Source organism: Tenrec ecaudatus, chromosome 6, assembly GCF_050624435.1.
Source record: "Tenrec ecaudatus isolate mTenEca1 chromosome 6, mTenEca1.hap1, whole genome shotgun sequence".
Taxonomy (NCBI): domain Eukaryota; kingdom Metazoa; phylum Chordata; class Mammalia; order Afrosoricida; family Tenrecidae; genus Tenrec; species Tenrec ecaudatus.
This window is the reverse complement of record NC_134535.1, coordinates 27821047-27839225: the sequence shown is the minus strand read 5'-3', so window position 1 is coordinate 27839225 and position 18179 is coordinate 27821047. Positions and strand designations below refer to the sequence as shown.

The 18179-nt window shown below is 50.4% G+C and overlaps 1 protein-coding gene across 15 annotated transcripts in view; it reads right to left on the bottom strand.

The window, feature by feature from the left end:
- The window catches only part of ANKS1B (ankyrin repeat and sterile alpha motif domain containing 1B), a 1331756-nt gene that overhangs the window by 23049 nt on the left and 1290528 nt on the right, over nt 1-18179 (bottom strand). For all 15 annotated transcript variants that reach the window (XM_075551114.1, XM_075551115.1, XM_075551116.1 and 12 more), the window contains 2 exons: nt 8984-8995; nt 8051-8137 (listed from right to left, as the gene is read on the bottom strand). In XM_075551114.1, coding sequence (XP_075407229.1) covers nt 8051-8137; nt 8984-8995 — 99 coding nt within the window. The remainder of the gene's footprint in view (nt 1-8050; nt 8138-8983; nt 8996-18179) is intronic.

Genomic DNA, 18179 nt, shown 5'->3' with positions numbered 1-18179 from the left:
ACATGAATGTTTCCTTGGCTTCAGTTCCGATGGTGCTGGGCAGTGGTTCTCAACCCTCCTAATGCCGTGGCCTTTTCATACAATTCCTCATGTGGCGATGACTCCTCCCAACTATAAAATTATTTTCGTTGCTACTTCATAACTGTAATTTTGCTAATTTTATGAATCAGGTGACCTCTGTGAAAGGGTTGCTCGACCCCCAAAGGGAGGGAAACACACAGGTTGAGAACTGCTGTGCTGGGGGCTAAGTGTTGGGCTACTACTAACTGCAAGGCTGAAAGTTCAAAACCATCAGCTGCAGTTTGGGGCAAAAAAGAGGCTGTCTGCTCCCTGTAATGCTTTTCAGCCTTAGAAACCCTACATGGGGTCACTGTGACTTTGAACCAACTCGAGAGGAGTGGGTTTGGTTTCGTTTGCCCCGACTTCTAACTGCGCTGATCTCTTGCATTGTGGACATCCTTCATAAGCACAAAGCAGGAGCGTATTCAAGAGAAAGCTGCCCGTGATGTTGGCTGCACTGACTCCTCTGCATCTTGCCAATGCACAGGGTATCGCTCTTGGCAATTTTCAGTTCCATGACTGCTGTATCGAGGCTGGTGGGGGGGCAATACTTCAAAGTGTATTGCTGGACTTCTCTCACTCTCTCTTTCCTGGTGCCTCCTTTCAGCTTTCTGACCTCCCCTCCAAATTTCTGGGTACCTCCACCTCTCTGTTCTCTAGAACCCCAGGGTTATCTTTTAATTGCTCAGTATGGTCTGCTCTCTTCTGAAATGCCCCATGTTCCCAAATAAGCCTCCTCTCACCTTGTCAAAAGTCTTTCCTCTGTTCCCATGGTCTACGCTAGGTGGAAAACAAGCTAACACCACATTCCATCATAATGTCTTTGTTCTGTCGTGACCCTGTTAGAGCAGGAGCACCATAAACAGATGGTGTTAACCAACAACGTTGTTCGTTCATAGTCTGGGAGGCCAGAGGTCCAAATTTCAGATGATACCTCTAAGAGCAGGCTTTCCCTCTCTGTTGGCTCACAGTTTAGGAGGAAAGCTTTTAATCTCCTTTTAGCAGCTGTGGGCCTGGCATCCCTTAGAGCTCTCCACGTGGCTTCACATCAATCTAGGAGATTCCCAGTGGAGACCTTCTGGCTCCAGAGGATGTGATCCATTCCTGGCTCTTCTTTGTTGGTGGTGACAGGACGCTCTGATCTCTGCTCACTTGCTGAATCCTTCATCCCTTTTCTATGTCAAAGGAGATGGACTCATGATACAGCCCAATCCTGTAGCTTGCATCCCGCCTGCCTCATTAACAACAGAGGTGAGGATTACAACGTGTGGGATACTGACACCAGATCACAAAAATGGAGGATCGTTATGTACCACTGGGAAGCATGGTCCAGCCAAACTGACACATTTTGGGGTGGGGTGGGGGTAGGCACACAATTCAATCCCTATCATTAAGGTGTGAATGACTGTTACACTGAGCCATGTAGTTGGCACTTGAAAAATGTACTTAAATGAATTTGTGTTGATGGGCTATATATGGAGGTATATTGGAGCAGAACTTCTGGTATACTCATGGTGCTACCATGTGGTGAGACTCTAGGTCTAGAGTCTCACTGTATTTTTTTAAAAAAATCATGTATCTTATTTTTGTTGTTGTTGAGAATATGCAGAGCACAGCAGAACACCCACCAAATCAACATCCTCTACATATGCAACTTCGTGACACTGATTATGATTTTTGAGTTGTGCAACCATTCTCCCCTCCTATCTGAGTAGCTCTCCCCGACCGGCATCTCCACTCACTGTCCTCGAAGGTGCCCGTCTAACCCTTGAGTTCCTGTTGTCCGTTGGATCACACAGAGCTAGTGCTGAAGCGAGGGCAAGGCTCCTTCTTTACTTGGTACGCAGGAGTGGTTTGCGTTAGGATGACGTCAGGGGATGTTTTGCGTTCAGGTTTAAAAAGGATCTCAGCGCAGTCACTGTGGGGATTTTGCACTAAGCCAGACTGGCTTCTAGGAGCACGTGGAGGGGCGGGTAGCATGACTGAGCTGCGACTTTCATCCTGGGCCATCAGCCTTGCAGAGCAGGGACCTGTGCTCCCATGTGTCTGATGAATCCACGATGCCCAGCCCTAAGCTCTAGATGGTGGAGATGGGGTGGTTGGGTCCATTCTTCCACCTCATGTGATGTGTCCATTAGGGCTCCTCCGCCCTTTACATGGTGATGTCATGGGCTGAGATTTACAACGGTTCCTTTTATCTTGACCAGCCTCCAACTGGAAGCAAGTTCCAGGAGAAGAGATGCATTTTCTCCTTTGCAATAGAAGTTGGACCATGCGGTGTCCTTTAGGTACCTGTTCACTGCTGGTGGGTGCCACACCGACTTCTGTGGTCTAGCCAACTCGTACTAGAATCCTAAGGAGGCTGGCTGTGTGTGACGATCACGGAGGAAGAGTTGGGCTTTCTCTGGGCTTAACAGAGCGGTCTTCTTCAGACGTTATCCGAGGAAATGAACATAGTGCCACCCACGTGGCCTCCCCAACTGTAGGCACCTGCAGAGCGCCACTCTGAGAAACAGCACACACTTAGCTCCCAATTCGAATCCTACCTCCTTAGAAGAAAAAGCACATGTTCTACAACAGCCATATGCGTTCGCAGCGGTTCCTTCCGCGGTGTCTTGTGCCCCGCCCCCGGCGCTAACCCTGTGTGGAGCTCTGGAGCTGGTGCTGAGAAGCATCCAGAACAAAGTCCACGCTGGGCACAGTTCCCGACTTCACCAGCGGGGAAGGCTGAGCAGGGAGACAGCCCAGGAACACAAAGCCCTACCCACTCCCAGGGCAGTGCTTAGTGGAGCGAGCTATGCCCCGCCCCCGCCCTGGGACGGCTCCTTGATCTGCCAGCCCCAAACCAAACCCACTGCCGCTGAGTCAATTAGGACTCATAGCAGTGGTGCTCCACCTTCCTCATGCCGCGACCCTTTCACACAGTTCCTCGGGTTGTGGTGACCCCCAACCATAGCATTATTTTCGTTGCTACTTCATAACTGTGATGAATCGGGCAACCCCGTGAAAGGGTCGTTCGACCCCGCAAAGTGGTCTCAAGTCACAGGTTGAGAACCGCTGGCTCATAGTGTGACCCACCCCAGGTCAGAGCAGCACTAGCCCCTGGGGCTTCTGAAGCTGTGCATCTTTTGGGGAAGAGAAAGTCTCATCTTTCTACCGCGGAGCAGTAGTCACACTAACAGCCCACTAGCCACCAGGGCTACCGCGGAAACGGAGGATGGTCTCTAGGAACCGCCGCGGTCCTGCAGCTTGGGAGTGAGCCAGTCCTCTGGGCCCCTCCGTGCCGCAGAACTACGTGGAGCGGATGTGATTTTGCCGGAACAGTCTAATCCTTAATCCACCCCGAGTTCCTTCTGAAATTCATCACTGTTTTCTTGCCTCTCCCTGCTTCAAATCAGGGCCCGTTTCCTAAGTTACTGGGCAATCCATTTATGGGTTTGCAACGAGGCACTCAAGGCCTCCAGACGAGCTCAGCGTCGACCACTGATGGATCAGGACAAAAAGAAAGAAGTGCTTCTCCAGAGGACGCATCTTTCCTGTCGTCTAATGGGGACTAATGGGGAAGGAAGAGTAATTAACGTATAATTAATTATCTGTTGCGCTGCCAACTAATTGGTGGAAAGTGGCTGTGGAGGAGAAACGTTACGGTGGGAGGGGAAACCAAGCTTCAGTCCTTCTCCGGGACCAGCTAGCTGGGTGGCTGCCAGGGTGTCATTTCAGGAGGAGCCCCAGGTCCTGTGGTCATTCCATCGACTGAATACCCATTAAGCATTCTCTCCTCTGCACCCCTCAAATAGGACATAGGCTAAAGAAATAAAGGACAGTGGTCAGCAGGGGCCTGTTTAAGACAAAGTACAAAACACCCCTCACACTCACTGTCGGTGAGTTGATTCTGCCTCACAGTGACCCTATAGGACAGGGTGGGATCACCCCCAGGGGTTTCCGCGCCTGGAGCTCTTTGTGGGAGCAGAAAGCCGCGTCTGACTATGGCCCTTGCAGGTCGCAGCCCAACGTGCATCCACTCTGCCACAGAGCTTCTCAGGACAGCGAGAACCTTAAAACCTGATCTTTAGGTGTGACGCCTAGTGTGTCTCGATACTAAGGCCTTCAAGAAGCTTGTGGAAAGTGGAATAAAGATACTGAAATGGTCTCTCATGTGCTTTTTGAAATACCCTGGTACGGGTTTAGTGGCCACTGTGGTTGAGAGCCATTCATTCGGAGGGAGCAGTCCACCGGGTCTTTTCTCCCACAGAGCAGCTGGGGCTTTGAGCCGCCAAGTGCTTCACCCTGGTGCCACAGGGGCTCTGTAGATGCTGTCATTTTAGCTGGGGCTTCGAGCCACCAAGTACTGCTCCCTGTGCCACCAGGGCTCCCGTAGATGCTGTCATTTTCAACTCACGGTGACCCCAGGTGGCAGAGTGGAGCTGCCATGTAAGGCATTGTTGGCGGCGTCTTCATGGGAGCAGATTGAATGGTTCTTCTGGGGAGCCTCTGGGGGGGTGGGTGGGTTCCAGCCATTGATCTTAACCACTGCACAATGAGGGCTGCTCCAGGGGCCCTGATTAGCTGAAACCGTGGTCTCCAAACATGCTTGCGTTTCACACGGCCTTCCTCACAAGCCAGAGCAGCCCAGCAAAACGTCACTTCTGAGAGTAAAGACAGAAAGCAGGAGGCTGTATGTGACCCACTGCTCCTTTCCTGCTCTGGGCATTAGACCACCCAGCTCACTGTTGTCGAGTCAGTTCTGACTCAGCGCAACCATACCATCCCACCAAGCGCTGAGCAGGCCTGATGCTGCTTAGCTTCCGAGATCAGACGGGATGGGGAGCATTCAGGGAGGCAGGACTGTAGTCTCAAAGCAACCCTATGGACAGACAGGAACTGCCCCTGTGGGTTTCCAAAGCTGTAAAATTTTTTTTTTCAGGAGCAGAAAACCTTATTTTTTTCTGCAGAACAGCTGTTGGTTTTGAACAATTGACCTTGTTGTTAGTAGCCTAACACATAACCCTCTATGCTACCAGGGCTCCTGTCGTGGGCAGTAGAGGTTGTTTGTTGCTGTAGCACACTCGCTCCCCAGGCTGTGCATGCAGAGATGCCACGGCAAACACGGAGGTAAGCAGGTAGAGGGTGCAGTCCCTTTCACAGCACAACTTGAGGAGGATCCTTCCTCTCAGGGTTCCTATGCCTTCTGATGGCAAGATTCCATCTCATGTACCTTGCATACATATCAGGAGAGACCAGTCTTGGAACAGGATCTCGCGTTTGGTAAAGGAAAGGCAAGCACCACAGAGGAAGATCCTCAACAAGATGGAAAGATCCTGTGCTTGCAGCAGTGGGCTCAAGCATAACAATTGTGAAGCCGGTGTAGGACTGGGCAGTGTTTCCTTTTGTTGTGCACAGGATTACTATGAACCAAAGGCACCTCGCAGCAGTAGCAGCAGCAGCAGCAGCAGCAGCAGCAGCAGCAGCAGCAGCAGCAGCAGCAGCAATGACATGCTTTCTGAGACCAGCCCTCCCTCCTTAGTTGCTAGCAATGCTCCTCAACTGTCTGTAAGTCTGACTCCACCCACGGGACCTAACTTTCTTCTATGCTTCTTAGATAGAGGGAGCCTGGTGATGTAGCAGGTTACGCCCTGGGCTGCTAACCACAATGTCAGCAGTTTGAACCCACCAGCCATTCTGCAGGAGAAAGACGAGGCTTTCTATTCCCATCAAGATTGACTGTCTTGGAGACCCACAGAGGCAGTCCTGTCCTGTCCTCTAGCATCACTGATGGCCGTGAGTGCGTTTGAGAGGACTTGCAAGTTATGTTGTCTTCATTTACACAGAAGTATCTTCACCATATCTTTCTGAGCTGATTTCCAAGGAGCAGTCGCCAGTATGTGGAGGTTTATGAACAATTCACCCACTAACTGGTGACTGCAGCGGAAGCGCAAAAGCTTCAAAGTCTTCCGACGTGTCCATAAGCAAAGTGCATAAGTTGACAGTGTTCGCTTCCATCCTCCCATCAGGGAGAGCGGCTAGAGAGGGCACTACTCACACGGGGGTATCCAATCTTACCATTGCCACACACGGAATGACAACCCAAGAGTCCGGAAACTTCTCAGGGCAGATCCCACTTGCTTAGAAGTTGTCAGACTCAGAGTCTGCTAAGGCTGTTCATCTAAGAGGGTGTCAAACTCACACACTGACCACATAGTGCTGTGTTGTCCAAATGCAAATTGGGTAGAAGAGAGAGCTGCTCTAGCTGAGGGGGAAACCCACCCAAGTGTCAGTCTTTCTTGAACTTTAGGTCTAGCAGGGAGCAGTGGTGTCTTGCTGGAGCATTCCATGAGGGTCTGGACCCTCTAATGCCAAATAGGAGGAGTAAGTAGTCACTTTCAGGAAATAAAAACAAGCTAACCCGTTGGAATAATTCTGATTCGAATAACCACAATCGTAATCTGACAACAGTAACTGCCAATAACAACTTACAGAACAGACTATCTTTTTTACATTGACAGCCACCCCCTTGACAGTGTTATTGTTCATGTTATTCCATGAAAGGCGCGGGTTGCTCTGAGCACGCTTTGGGTGTCAGCATGGCAAGCGATGTAGGTTAAAGGGCTCTGCCTGGCTTTCAGAACATTCTCTAAAACTGGGAGGGGGTCTTCCTATGTGGAGTTAGGGCTTATCTGCCCAATGCATTGGCCTCTTCTGTTAGGTAAGACAAATCAGGGATGTATTCAGTGGGTTGATTCTGATGCTCATGTTTATGATCCATACTGGAGTCACGGCCCGTGGGGCTTCCCTCGAGAATCTAAACCCAGATGTCCTGGCCCCAAGTCCCCACTGCTTCGGGCCACTTGTTTTAACAGGATGGGCCCTGGAAGAAGCAGGTTTTGTAGGTAGGCCAGAAAGCAAATGGTATTCACCCATGTATAGCACCTCTTCTCTACGCCCCTTAGTCTGCGAGTTAGAAAGGTGGAGGAAAAATAAAACATCCCTTTACTGTGCTGGACAACATTGAAACACTCTCATCTAGCTCAGTATTTGAGAATTAAATGCAATGTAGAATGGAAAAAGCCTGAGGGTGTTTTTCTGTGTGTTGGCCTTTGTGACGGGTATGCACAGAAAGGGCAGGTGTTACCTCTAGAGAAAGAGGAAGAGCGATGCTCTAGCCTCTGTGTAGGGCGTTTCCTCTGGCGATTTGGTTTGTGAAGAAGCTTTGGAGTTTAGGGCGCACAAGGGACCACACCAAAGAAGTCTAATCCAGCCACAGATCTCTGTCATAATTTAGGTAAAATGCCACCCAGCTGTCCACTCTCTCTCTCAGAGCCCATAGACTGCGCTCGCTGTCAGTACAAGTCACTGCACAGCCAGAGCTCTGGGCTGAGTATGTCGCTTAAAATGGTAAAGGTGATGGTTGAAAACCATGACGAACTCATTAATGTCACTGAACAGCACAGGTGAAGATGGCTGAAATATCAAATGTCTTGTTAAAAAATAGTGAAGTTCAATTAAAAAATACAGTTGAAACTCTCTGCCATTGTGGTCCATGAGAATTAGACCATTTAGATTTAAAAAGCCAGAATGGATTCCTTGGGTGTGGTATTGATTATCGTCTCCAAAAAAGGGCAGGTGGGTCTCTACAGGGAGGGAAAGACAATGATCTGCTTCTCATCCAGGGGCACTTCCCCTAATGGGGACGGTGCCTTTGCATTGTGGCTTTCTTCTGTTCCAACGTTCTCTGGAGTCAAAGGGCATGCCAGAGAGGAAGTGGGAATAACCTGTCAGGGAAGGCACCATGAGCAAGGGGAAAATATTTACAGGGTTATTGAAAGTGGCCCCAAATAAAGTGTGCCACTACAGATGTGTGTGATGTGTGTGTGTGTGTGTGTGCGCGCGCGTGCAATTAAAAGGAGGAGGAGGTGAGCCATCATGGTTGCCAGAGCGTTGCGATCACAATGCTGGGGCCGCGGCTGCGTCTCGGCCAGAGGCGAGCACCTACCTTATTTGTTGCATCGATAAACTTGACTCCTTTATAAGAGACTGAAAGGATAATCGTAGGGACCTTCTTCATCTGCTCTGTTGACTTCTGAAATCAAGACGAGGAAGCTGTTAAACTGTGTGCAAAGCACATCATTCTTCCCTTTCAAAGGTAAACATGGCTTCAAGGAAAACACATGCACACCAGACACACTCCCCTTTCACTGCTGGTCCCCTCCCGGGGGCTGCATTCTGCTTTCAGTTTGGAAAGTAAGCGTCTTGCACTTCAGGATCTAAAAAGAGCTTGTTCCACTCTTCCTGTGTGTGAAGCAGGACTCTTCCCTCTTGACGTGAAAGGGAGGGGTGAACAGCTCTCGCTCCCACTGCCATTCCAAACAATCATTCCCTGGACTAGAGTTAACCCATATCGGCTTCCCCACGAGCGCGAGTGCAGCACGAACCCAATTTACCGGCCTGCCACGGCCTCTTGCTCACCGCCCCCCTCCCGGGCTACGTTTGCGTATGAAGTTAAAACGGGCATTTCCAACACATCCCTGGGACCGGCCCCTCGAAGCTGGCCAACTCTGTAAAGGTGGGATTGTGCTGAAAGCCGAGTGGCTCGTGAGCACGTGGGTTAGAACCCTGCTGAGTGAACACAAGGCCCTCTAGGCGCTGCCTGTATTTTGTGCCAAGACGCCCGGCGGTCCAGGTAACCCACTTCATCACTGAGAGCTACACTAGTCCCTCCCTGAGGCCCAGTCCTCCGGGCAGATGTTGGCATTGGCTCAGTGTGCTCAGTGTTCGCAGCTTCGAGGGTTCATGCCCCAGCAGGAGTGTCTCTGTAATTTGGCAGGTGCCTTTTCTGTATAGTCTCGTCACTCCCCAGACACCTGTTTACTTCATTTCCCTCTGTGGAGCGTCCTAATAATCACATTACACACCACGAAGGACTTACCTGACAGTTAGCCTGGTGTATTTTTCCAGAGAAGACAGGTGGGAACATCATAGGAGAGAAAACACAGTTGAAAAAAAGAAAGGTGAGAGAAAGGCCATTTCGGTAATACACCACCAGCATCCATTCATTAAAAACCCACTGAGACCACCAAAGGTGCAGCAGCGTTTGTAACACCGCTGCTGGCTCTGCACAGACCACTGAGGCCCCGTCTCGGAATCCTCGCCGTTCTGTTTCCTGCGTCGCACAGTCTGCTGACTGACACACAGCAACGTTCTCCTGTACGCTTTCAACAGCCAGCTGTCTCAGGCACACGGATGGAATGGGGGCGGGGGGTGGGGAGAGGAGCAGTGTCACCCAACATCATCAAGGGCACCCGCTTGACGTCTTCATTTATATTCCCCAATTTGCCCTGTCAGAAATTCTGAAGTGCGACCGGAATGCAAGACGGCCCTTAAATGAACAGTGAGTGAGGCTCGGACAAACACCCAGCGGTCGACTGCATTTTTCCCTTGAGCCGCTGCACGGGCCTTTCGAGTTTTCCTTCTTATTTTGACCCTGCATCTTCGTGACAGCAAGCACACCTCGCTCCAAGACACAGCAAAGCCGTGACCCAGAGAGCTGCTGACGGGGCAGGCGGCAAACGCACCTCCCAGCACACAGAGAAAAAGCAGCAGCGATCACAGTGCTTTTAAATGAGCTTTTGAAAATCACACAGACCTGGCAGTTTTCTTTGGATGGCGGAAAAGAGAGAGTCTGGTAACTGGAATAGGAAGTTAGATGCTTTTGTCTTTTTAGCGCTTTCCCCAACCACGTGTTAACAATGGACACGCTAAAAAGGCACATCTAGAAGAAACTGCACGCCATGTGCCGCTCGGAAGGCAGAGGCTGGAAGAAAAAGCTGGATACCTTTGCGTCTTTTTCGAGCTTTCCCCACCCACCTCTTTCAGTATGAACGCGAGCAACCCAAGGCAAAGCGAGAGCCGCCGTGCGCTGGGCTTCTAGAAGAGCCTGCGCGGCGCAGGCAGTGTGGCAGTTTGGTGGACTGAGCGCTCGAGGGAAGAATTCTTGGCAGAGACTAGGAATGGATTTTTAATACATCGCGTCGCGCATCTCTTTCCACAAGTATGAGGGGGCTTCCAAAAAGGTCATGGAAAAAGAACAGAATTTTTAAAAAGCACTTTCTTGGGGGCTCCGACAGGTATTATAACAATCCACAATTCAATTAGTATTTACAATTGCTGTCACTGTCATTCTCCAAACATTTCTTTCTTCTTGAACTCCGATGTCAGCTCCCAAGGTAACAGAATTTTCCCACAAATGTCCTGAAGCCCTCCTCACAGATATTTCCATAGCATGAAACAATAGATCGCTCACATTCCACGGAAACATCAACATCTTGTATTAAGAAACGCCCATCTGTCACTGACTCAGCAATCGTGTCACCGACACAGCCACGGTGTTTGCCTCAGGAGAAGCTACTTCAGGGGCTACCACACAGCCCTCATGTCGTACAGGAATGTGTCTCTGCCGAAAGCGACAGCGTGCAGTGTGGTGTGGACTGGCGTCCAGGCCTCCTCTGCTGTGGGCTCCGTGGAAACAGGGCTGGGACTGCTGGTGCTCATGGGCACTGGGGAGGAACAGCCCATGAGGCGCCAGCTGCTATCCCTGTTCCGGAGTCCCACAGCGAACAACTACAAGATGATGTGGATAAAGCCCCCCAAGAGATGTCCCAGAGTGCTCCCGAGCACCGAGGGCGAGCCTCACTTTGTGTGAGTCAGGGTGTGGAGGCTGTCTGCACATACGCACACATTCACCAGTTACTGATCACCTGCTAGGGGTGACGGAGCTGGGCTTAAAGGGTGAACAGAAATTTCCAGATATCCTAAAGTGTACAAAAAACAGCTTTAGTAATAGAACTCCCCCCCGCCCCCCCCCCCCTACACAGACCCGGGAGTGAGAAATGGTAGCTGAGACCCGCATGGCAGCCGTGGCAGACTGTGACTTCCTGTGCCATGGGATGGCAGAGTGGGGACGCCCTGGAGGTTTGTAGAAGGAAGGGCCACCATGAGATCCCCGTCACAGAACGACAGCTCTGGTGGTTGCTGGAGGATCGACTGGAGCGGCTAGAGGCTCCAGTCGACGCAGGAACCAGGCTGCTGGTGTGCGCATCCAAAGGAGAGCCCCGAAGAATCGGCGCTAAAGTAGGGGTGCCCTGGAGACAGGAGGGAGCCTGAGTGAGCTGCCGTGAGGCCGAGCTCCTGGTCTGCTGCCTGATGTGCCATGCAAGACGAGCGAGTAGCCGGATGGCAGGGATGATGAAGGGATAAGGGAAAGAGCGCATGTTTTGGCTGAAAAACAGTGGGGGTGCTGTTGAATGCGCTGAGCTGGATGGGCAGGTGGGAGGTGTCCAGTCGGAAAACTGGAAATCAGAATCAGATCCGGAAATCCATCTATGGAGAAGAGGTAGGGGCTGAGGGCAGAGGAACAGATGAGGTGGCTCGAGGTGAGAACGAGAAAGAAGAGGACAGGGACTGCATCTCAGGGAAGATTACTATTTGAGGAGTTGGGTGGACGAAGAAGAGCCAGCAAGGAGACCCGCCAGGCAGATGGAAAAGAAAGTGCAGAGCGACAGCATGGAGGCCAAGAGGAGGGCTTAGAGGTGGGAATGGCTTTGGGTGCCATGAGAACTAAGAGGGATTACAACACTGCGCAGCACGGGGGCTGGCCCACATCAGGGGCTCTTATCTTTACTGGGTTTACTGGACGAACTCTGGGGCTCTGGCGACTGGAGAGGTTTTGTTGTGTGTCTTACTAAGTGCAATTTCCGGAAAATGGGGCAGCAGAGAGCAGAAGGGAAGCCAGTGGAAGGGGGAGGAGAGCCGCAGGCTTGGGGACCAGGCTGAGAGGAAGGCATCCACAGTGGTTTCTGTCAAAGATTCCAGATCGTGGGCTCAGCCAAGCTGAACAAGGAACAGATCAAAGACGGTCATCCCTAGTTCTCTGGCCGGTCCCAAGAATCCCTGTTTTCCTCACTGGAGGTTGTCACTCATTCCAATGTGGAGATCAAATTGTCCTCTTGACAAGAAGAAGGATCCTGACCAGCTGTGGAGCTGAGAGGAACTGTGTGAGGCCTTCAAAGTATGCTTCTCCTTCACGGCACTGGGTGTAGTGGGGGTCAGAGTTCGAAACCGCCTGCCCGCTCTGTGGGAGAAATGATGAGGCTGTCAACTTCTGTAAGATTCACAGTCTCAGAGACCCACAGGGACAGTCCTACGGTGTCTTACAGGGTGGGATGAACTCCACAGCTGGGAGCAGAGGACAAGAGGTAAGAATTCTACTGCTGATTTGTGATTTTCCGACGGCGTACTTTGCCAGAGCTTGCAACGAGATCTTTTCATCCAGTATTTTCACAAAAGATGCAAATTCGATAGACAGAAGGCAGAGACACTGGCTCTCACATAGACAAATCAGGAAGGCAAGACAGCCAATAAACATCCACTTCGTCTCACTGTGCCATGACAGATCTCGGGATGTGAGTGCAGAACCGCAGCGCCGGCACAGGCAGCCACTGCCGCCCTCCTTGTTTGCTCCTTCCTGGGAGGCCCCTTCCTCCTTCCCTCCAGGGATGGAGGGACCGCTTCTGAGCATCACTAGTCAAGCTCTCAGGCAACACAAGTTTCTGTACTGATGCTACGGAGCTCTGGTGGTGTAGTGGGTTACTCATTGCTAACCACAAGGTCAGTGGCTCAAACCCAATGGCCTCTCTGAGGGAGACAGATGAGGCTTTCTGCTTCTGTGAAGGTGTGCAGCCTGGTACACGCACACGAGTTTGTTATACGGTTTCTTCAAGTCAAAATTGATTTGAAGACAGTGAGCGAGATGCTTGTTAAAAATCAAGCCTTAGGTAAGGCTTATTTGTATAAATAGAATGCATTTTCTCCAGGTCTGTCTCCTCAGAGACAGTAAAATGCTCGATGCAAACCTGACACTACGGTTCTGTTTCTAGTTGCTCTTTTCTACGGCATGTTCTTAGTGTGATTTCGGGGACATTTTTAGCGTCTTCTAATTCTCATCCTTCGTGCCAGCTTTTCAGGACAGACAGACTTATAAGGAGGACCCCGAGTTCCTAAACAATGAAATGCTTAGTGAGGTCCAAAATGAACCCACCCTTTACAGCATCTTGCTCACCTGCGAACTGTACTCAGTTCACAATTTCCCAAATTGTGATGATCAGCCTTTAATTCTTCTAAGAGGAACACTATTTACTTATAGAGATGTTACCTTTCTTCAGAAACCTAACCCAAAATGCAACGTTGAATCTTAAATCCAGCCTCAGAGTATGTGCATTTATCTAGCCTACAAGCATTCAACAGAACACAGATCATCATTTCCAATCTGCAGGTGGCTCTGGAAATAAGGAGTTCTTAATAACGAAAATAGTCCGTTTCTTTAAAAATAATTTTAAAAATATTGTTCGCCAAGGAAAAGAACTCTTTTATTTTCCTTAATAGGAAATTCGGTACTGCTTGGAAGTTCTACGAAGGGGCTGGTTGCACAATGGTCGTGAGCTTGGATGCTCAGGGTGAAGCAGGAGATGGATGATGGTGAAAGTCCCAGGTCCCTTTGCAGGATCCCCACATGGAGGAGCCGCTGGCGAATGCCCTCTGGCCCTTGATCTGCGGGGCCTTGCCCTCAGGCAGAGTGCATGGGGAAGTGGATCCATGCAGACAGAGGGAGTTAGGTTAAAATTGAGCACCCTCCCTAGTCTTGAGCCATTTAAAATTTGTTTTTAAATTCGTTCAATTATTTTCTGCTTTCTTGTCCCCACTACCCCAAACCATTTTATTAGGAGCTAATCCAGAGATCATGCCATTCTACAGTTCAATCCTATCAGGCAGTGTTGTACAATCACTGTACAGTTTCAAGACATCTTCTTCCCTCAGCTTCCCCTTACTCTTTCACACCCTCCACTGTGCTCCCAGGATCCCTTATTCTTGTTGCCGTCTCTCCAGGTTCATTATCCTGGGTTTCAGGGCCAAAACACACCGCACAGTGATTCAAGAAGGAGACCCACAATGACAAAATACAACACAGATAAACTCCAATATGACAAAAAGCAGCAACACAGAAAATATAAACCAGATCATTTGCTGTCTTTTTGACTGAAATTTTACTGTTTTATTTTGTTATGGTTGTTGGGATTAAAAAATATATATGTTTGTTTGTTTTTATATGGAATCCAGACCAGGTAACTGTATAGACAGAATGAGTGGGTGAATAGTTCCTTAGGAATATGGCAGGAGAGGTGGGGTGGGAGAGGAGGTTGGGGAGAAACGGGGTGCCCATAATTATGAGTACAGGAATGCAGAAAATGTTCTAGAATTGAAAATGTTCTAGTGATGACTGCCGATTCTTTAACATGTTTCAACCACTGAATTGTATGGCTTGAAGTTACCCTTTACAGCATCTTGCTCTCCTGCACACTGTACTTAGTTCACAATTTCCCAAATCGTTCTTATCAGCCTTTTATTATTCTAAGAGGAGCACTATTTACTTATAAAGAGATATGTGAGTTTTATGACAATAAAACTGTTAAGAAATAAAAGTAAGAGTTTGGCTCCTAACCGAAAGGTTGCTGATTCGAACCTACTGGCCACTGGGTGAGGGTTAAAAAAAAAGATCTGCCTCTATAAAAATCCCAGCCTAGGAAACCCGATGGGACAGCTCTACTCTGTCTTATAGGGTAGATCAACTCAGTGGCACACAGTGACAGCAGAGTCTTTGTTTCAGGTGCATCCATTTCAAGGAGCCATGCTGGGTTGTCGATGAAGCGGTGAACTTCTAGCCACAGGGCCAGCGGTTCAAACCTGCCAGCCGCTTTGTGGGAGAAAGAAGCGTCTGTTCTTTTAAAGGTTCAGAACCTTGGAAACCCTGCGTAGGGATGCTACGAGTTGCGATCAACTCCATACAGTGGGTTACTTGCTTTCATTTTGGCCTTAAAGTATGTCCTCAATGTAAGCAGTTCTCCATGTCCTAATTTAGAAATGAACAGTTCTTCCAGTATCCTTTTCAGGCTGTGTGGACTTTCATGGGGGAACAGCGAGGGTTACAGTGAGGAGGGCTTCTGTTGTGAGTGGTGACGCTGGCTGAGAGTGTGGAATGACCAGTTTGCCCCTGAGAAGAACCACTGGTGAACATCGGCACACGGAGGGAAGCGAGCAGGCAGTTTGCAAGGAGGATGTCTCTGGCCCTTCATTCCTCTGACATGTCCCCGGCAGTGTACAGTGTATTTTAAGTCCAGTTTGGGGAAAAGATTTCCAGATCGTCAGTTGCTATCCAACTTAAAGGGTTGTTTTCTTTAAGAGTATAGTTTTGAGCCATATATGGCTGCGCTGAGAATGCTTTCTCATTCGATACTCAGAGCTAAGTCACAATGATTAACTTTGTTAGGTAATCCGTTCCTTAGTTTTTAAACTCTTTTCTTACATCCACCTTCAGCAAGCAAGTTTAACACAGGATCAAGCCATTCTGCTGGGGAGCCCTGACTTTTGAACGATGAAGACAAGCAGCATGGCGGCGATTCTGTCCGCAGATGAACTAGGGACTGCAACGAGGGCACTGCAACGGTGGTAGGGCCTACGATGCGTTAGCACTTGGAAAGTAATGCACCCTTGGAAACTCAGTTTAAATGCCCTTGCTGGGGGATGTCTTCCCTGTCCCCCAGGCTGAAGACGATGGCTTTCTCCTTGCCTCTCCAGGCCATCGCGGGTCCCTCTGCCACTCTTCGTGCCCACTGCCTGGGGTGGGCCTCGGCACGGTCTGCTTCCCTCACGACACGCTGCGCTTCTGCTCACAGCTTTCTTGACTCTGTCTCCCTACAATGAGCGGCACACAGTCTTGAGTTGAACACTATGGCGTTGCCATTTTTCTGAGTCAAACATAGTTCAATCCTTGCAATTTCCATTAAAAGTTGCTGGAATACAGTGTCATGGATTGAACCGCATCTCTCCCCCAAAATGTGTTGGAAGCTGAAATCCTATACCTGTGGATTTGGGAATAGGGCTTTCCTTGGGACATTCGGAGGCAGCCACATCAGTGTAGGGTGAGTCTGACACCAATAAATTATGAGATATAAAAGGAATGGCTTAGCCACAGAGACAAGTAGCAAGCTCAAACTGGGGTAAGACCAATGCTACATAACAACCACCAAGGAACCAGGCATGTGAGGGCTAGAGAATCTCTCCCAGAGAGAGACAGAGAACCTTCGGCAAGAGCCAGTGGCCGGGTTCTGGCCACCTCGCCTCCTAAACCATGAGCACACACCCTTCTGTTCATTACAGGCACTCGAAGACACATCCAACTGCACACCCAGCTGCTCACGGAAGGAAGGAGCCCATGAACGAAGCTGACTTTGGAACCAGGAGGCTCAGGGCCAACCTCTCAACACAGAGAACTCGGCTGCCTTTTCACTGTACTGGTACCCAGCGCCAGGTGTGGCTGCCTTGAAAGAGAACCTCAGATATGGATCAAGAGCTATCAAGAGAGTCCTACAGGGTGGGAAACATTTCAGCAAGCCTCTGATTTCTCAGCCTTACATGGAGAAGTAGTAGGTCTTCATTGCGGCGACAGGCAACAGGCTCCAGCTGCAGGCACGGAGGTGCAAAGGGAAGACTTCTTGAGAGGGCACAGTGGTTATGAGGGACAGCTGGATGTGTCTCTCTCTGGATAGCTTTAGCAAGAGTTCGGACTCTCATTTGTCTTTAAGGTCTTGGGTGTAAGTCTCCCTTGGCTTGAAAATGATGCTTAATGACCTCTTTAGGGCCTTTCTGCTCTTTAGGATGCTGACACAAAGGCTGGGAGGGCACAGAGCCTAAGCACAGCCATGGGACAACGGCGGGCTGTAGGCCACTGACCATCCAACGATCCCTCCACCATCAGGCAGGGCTGGTGTACTGCTTCTGAACCCACAAACTCTAGCCCAAATCTGACCCGCCATAAAGCGCTCTTTTCTTCGACCTGCTTGGTTGCCACGAGTGACGAGTGACGGGACAGGTCCGCCCAGGTCAGACAGCTTCCTCTAAGTCATTCTCATGGTGACAGAGTAGAACTGCACCCCACAGGCTGTCAGGAGTGCATCACCAAGCCTTCTTGGAACACACCCCTGGGTCGTCTCGAAGCTTCAACCTTTCAGCTATTAATCATTGGCACCAGCCAGGGAGTCCTGCCTGCCCGCCCCGCAGCTTTAACGGGGTCGCCAATGGATCAAACTTGTTGTTCAGTGCCTACGAGTGGGCTCCGTCTCATAGCGACCCGTGCACCACAGCACGAAACAAACACTGCCTGCACCATCCCCCAGCGTTCGTGTGGCTGAGCCTATCCGGGCAGCCATGTGTCCATCCCTTTTGCCAAAGGCCGTCCTCCGTTTTTGCTCTCCTGCTAATTAGTGAGCAGGATGTCCTTCTCCAGGGAATGATCTCTGCTGACAACATGTCTAAAGTACGCGAGGCACAATCTTGCCACGCTGCCTCCCAGGAGCATTCTGGCCATACTTGTTGAAACGTTCCCATGGTATGGAAGGAAGCGGTTCGAGCTGCACTGTAGGCCTGAACCAAGAGCGAGGCTCCAGGACCACACCGGACGTGGTTGTCAGTTGCTGTTGAGTCGTGGGGACCGGCCATGTGTGCAGAGTGGAGCTGCTCCACAGGCCTTCCAAAGGTGAGGCTTTTTCCAAGCAGGTCTCCAGGCCTGGCTTCCGAGGTGCATCTGTGCGGGTTTACACTGCCCAAACCTCGGCTAGCGGCTGAGAACACAACCATCGAGCCACCCCGGTGGCCTCGCCCTCTGTCGCTCACACAGAGACCCTGGCGGGCTGGTTATCCGAGGCCCAGTCACACTGCTTCTGAATCAGCAGACTTGAGGTGGGGCGCGTCTGATTTGCGCTTCTATCAAGCGTCCAGAGGCTGCCGATCTGGGAGTGCGCTCCAAGGGCTGCTGCTGTGAGGTGTCGTCGACCACGCCGAAGGGAAGTCACTGTTAGGACTGGCCTCTGCTGCTCTGCGCACCCTCGGCGTGGATTCGGAGGGAGGCTGCTTTACCAAGATGCATCATGCTCCACGCGGCCACCGATAGTCAAGCACTCTGAGCTGGTTACAGCTCGTCGCCTTCAGAGCAATTAGCAAAACGTAGTTAATGCTTC